Source organism: Delphinapterus leucas, chromosome X, assembly GCF_059928025.1.
Source record: "Delphinapterus leucas isolate spDelLeu-1000000601 "Yukka" chromosome X, BTC_Dleu_Yukka2, whole genome shotgun sequence".
Classification (NCBI taxonomy): domain Eukaryota; kingdom Metazoa; phylum Chordata; class Mammalia; order Artiodactyla; family Monodontidae; genus Delphinapterus; species Delphinapterus leucas.
Window position 1 is genome coordinate 80,268,466 of NC_143150.1, and position 3,365 is coordinate 80,271,830.

General features: G+C 43.1%; 1 protein-coding gene across 1 annotated transcript; it reads left to right on the forward strand.

Moving 5' to 3' along the window:
- Positions 1 to 1,470: 1,470 nt before the first annotated feature.
- On the forward strand, positions 1,471 to 3,088 carry SPIN4 (spindlin family member 4). The gene has a single exon (XM_022564107.3). The coding sequence runs from the start codon at positions 1,575 to 1,577 to the stop codon at positions 2,322 to 2,324; it is 750 nt and encodes a 249-aa protein (XP_022419815.1). The 5' UTR covers positions 1,471 to 1,574; the 3' UTR covers positions 2,325 to 3,088.
- Positions 3,089 to 3,365: the final 277 nt, after the last annotated feature.

Below are 3,365 nucleotides of genomic sequence, written 5' to 3' on the forward strand. Positions count from 1 at the left end.
TTCTATCGTTCATATTTTCCACATGAGCATGCAGTACTTTTATAATCAGAAAGACTGCAAATATATACCACAAAAACCTTTTAATTTTTTCTCTCTACAAAATTGGAGCCACAATTTTGTTTCAATATCCTGCTTTCTCACACATTGTTATTAGCTCATATGTAGCTCTCCATGTCATTAAATATTCTTTTAAAAAATGTTTTATACTAGCTCAATAAATCCATATATGAGAGTAAACTAATTTTGTTTATCGTCATAGATATTTTAGGATAAATAACGGAAGATCTATACAAAGGAACATTATGGAGCCATTAAAAAACATATTTTCAGAGTATTTAATAATTTTGGAATATACTAATGATATGAATTTAAAAAGAAGTTATAAAGATGTGAAACCTGCTACCAATTTTGTAAACTGCAAGCATAGATTTATTGAGATATCAGAACTGTTAACATTTTGCTGTACATCTAGATGTTAAGATTAAGGTTAGTTTCGGTTTTTATTTCACTGAATTTCAGAAAATCTCCACAGTGTCAGTACACTTACTTTACATTCAGAAAAATATATGTATTAAAAAAGCATTACCGTGAGTGACCAGATAGAAAATAAAAAGGAAAGTTTGGATCAAGATGGTGGACCGTACACGGCATTTACTTATCCGGTCTCATAAACCTTAAAGTGAAAAAAAATTTTTTTGTATGTACAAACTCTGTGTATGTATGTGTTGAATATTAAAAAAAAATGTTTTGTGAGGAATTCCTGGAAGATAGAAAGCAGTTGGAGAAGCTGTTGAGGAGGCTGGTGGACGACAGACGGCCACGGAGGAGTAAGGGAGCCGGCCAGTCTGGCTTGGGTTTGAGAGAAGCGGTCGGGGGGCGCGTGAGGAAATGAAGAAGTGAGCGCCTGTGACTGTGTGGACAGAACGCACTGTGCACAGTAACCCGCCCAGTTGCTGCTGGCTGAGCGGAAGGCGGAATGGCGGGGGCGGGGCCGAGGCTCAGGCGGGCTCTGAGGGGTCGGGTTCCCGAAGCGGCAAAAATCCTGGCGCCAGAGCTAGGCCGAGCAGAGCAACATTGCTAAACCGAGACCCCGCGGACTTCTCAGAGACCCGCCGCCGCCCGCGACTTTGGCACTGCAGCCATCGCTCTTATCCCTTTCCCGTCCTCTCCTTCTCCGTCGCCGTTCCACAGCCGCAGCACCATCGATAACAGCTAAGTGGTCAATTCGGGAGACTTAGGGTTGGGAGTCGGGGCGGGCGCAAGGCGCGGGCAGCACACGCAAGCCCGCCATCTCCTGCGGCAACTGCCACTGCTGCAGATACCTCTGCCGGGCGGGAGAGAAGAATACTGTCAAGAGGCCCCCGCTGTCCTAGTGCCCACGGTCAGAGTTAGAGCGTTTCTGCCGAGCCTTGGTGAGAGCCTTGCCTTTGGGGAAGGGAGAAGGAGAACGGACAGGACAGGATCTTTCTGTTTTCGGAGATCACGAGAAAAGATCTCATACTGGATAGTGCTGACTTTTTGTCAACTTAATCTAGTAAGTGGTAGCGTTGCTGAGCCTCCTTAAACCCCGAGCCATGTCGCCCCCAACAGTGCCTCCGATGGGCGTAGATGGTGTGTCCGCATACCTGATGAAGAAAAGGCACACCCACAGGAAACAGCGGCGCAAGCCCACTTTCCTCACCCGTAGGAACATTGTGGGCTGTCGCATTCAACACGGCTGGAAGGAAGGCAACGAGCCTGTGGAGCAGTGGAAGGGCACCGTGCTTGAGCAGGTTTCCGTGAAGCCCACTCTCTATATCATCAAATATGATGGCAAAGATAGTGTGTATGGACTAGAACTGCACCGAGATAAGAGAGTTTTAGCGCTAGAGATCCTTCCTGAGAGAGTGCCAACTCCTCGCATTGATTCGCGCCTGGCAGATTCCCTGATTGGCAAGGCAGTGGGTCATGTGTTTGAGGGTGAGCACGGTACGAAAGATGAATGGAAGGGCATGGTCCTGGCGCGAGCCCCCGTGATGGACACTTGGTTTTACATCACCTACGAGAAAGATCCAGTCCTTTATATGTACACGCTGCTGGATGACTACAAAGCTGGTGACCTGCGCATCATTCCAGATTCCAACTACTATTTCCCTACAGCAGAACGGGAGCCTGGAGAAGTTGTCGACAGCCTTGTGGGCAAGCAGGTGGAGCACGCCAAAGATGATGGGTCCAAGAGAACCGGCATTTTCATCCATCAAGTGGTGGCCAAGCCATCTGTCTACTTCATTAAGTTTGATGATGATATTCACATTTATGTCTATGGTTTGGTGAAAACCCCCTAAATTCATTGTGCTGTTGCAAAAGTTGTGGAACTGTTAAATGTAAAATATGTCGTGTGAAATTTTGAGAACATTTTTGAAGTCAGAGATTAAAGAATTTATTATTACTTATGGTGCCTCCAAATCTTACATTGACTAGTTCCACAGTTTTGTCCGAAGTATAGTTTGGTACTTTTGATATTGCCTTGTTCTGTAATCAAAATTTTAAATCGGGTGCTAATAGAAACTTGAAAAGTTTTTGTAAAATTTGGAACAATGGAAAACTAGATAAAGAAAAATAAATGGTGTACACACACTATATCCTCCACCCCCCCTCCATTTCTTTCTTTGCCTTACCAATTTTTTTCTCCCCAGGTAACAAGTGTTAAGAACATAATGTATATCCTTCCATGTTTTCCCAATCCTCTTAAAGAAAGTTTGTTGTAGTCCTTTCTACAGAAACAGCAAGCCCCAGTATTTCTCTGTAATTGCATTTCTCCCTTGACATATCCTTCTGATCAGTAGCTACAGATATCTCTCTCTCTCCCCCATGCCTCCCTCTCCATATGGTATAAGATAGATGTCCAACTATACATTTTATTCACATTGGATATCTGATTGTACCATCACATTTATTAAATAAATCACCAATTCCCCCTCTCCCTCTATTTCTCCTTGTCTTCCTCCCTTCTCCTAACAGCTGCATACACAGTACATATTTATGTACCAAAATGGTACCATTTATGTACCATTCTATTATTGATGGCCTTTAAGTTTTCCCTTTTTTTTTCCACCATAGCACAGCTACAATACATACTGGTGCCTTTATTTCTATAGGGTAGCTTCCCAGAAATGGGACTGCTAGGTAGGTGTTTATTTAATTTTAAGAGATATTACAAAATTACCATCTAAAATGAAAGTGCTCATTTTCCAGCATCCTCTCCAGCATTCTTGAATGTTTGCAAATCTGAACAGTGAAAAATTACATAGTATTGTTTGTTTAATTGAAAAACTCAGTGAGGTGTTTTTTTTAACCATTTGCACTTTTTTTGTGATTTGCCAGTG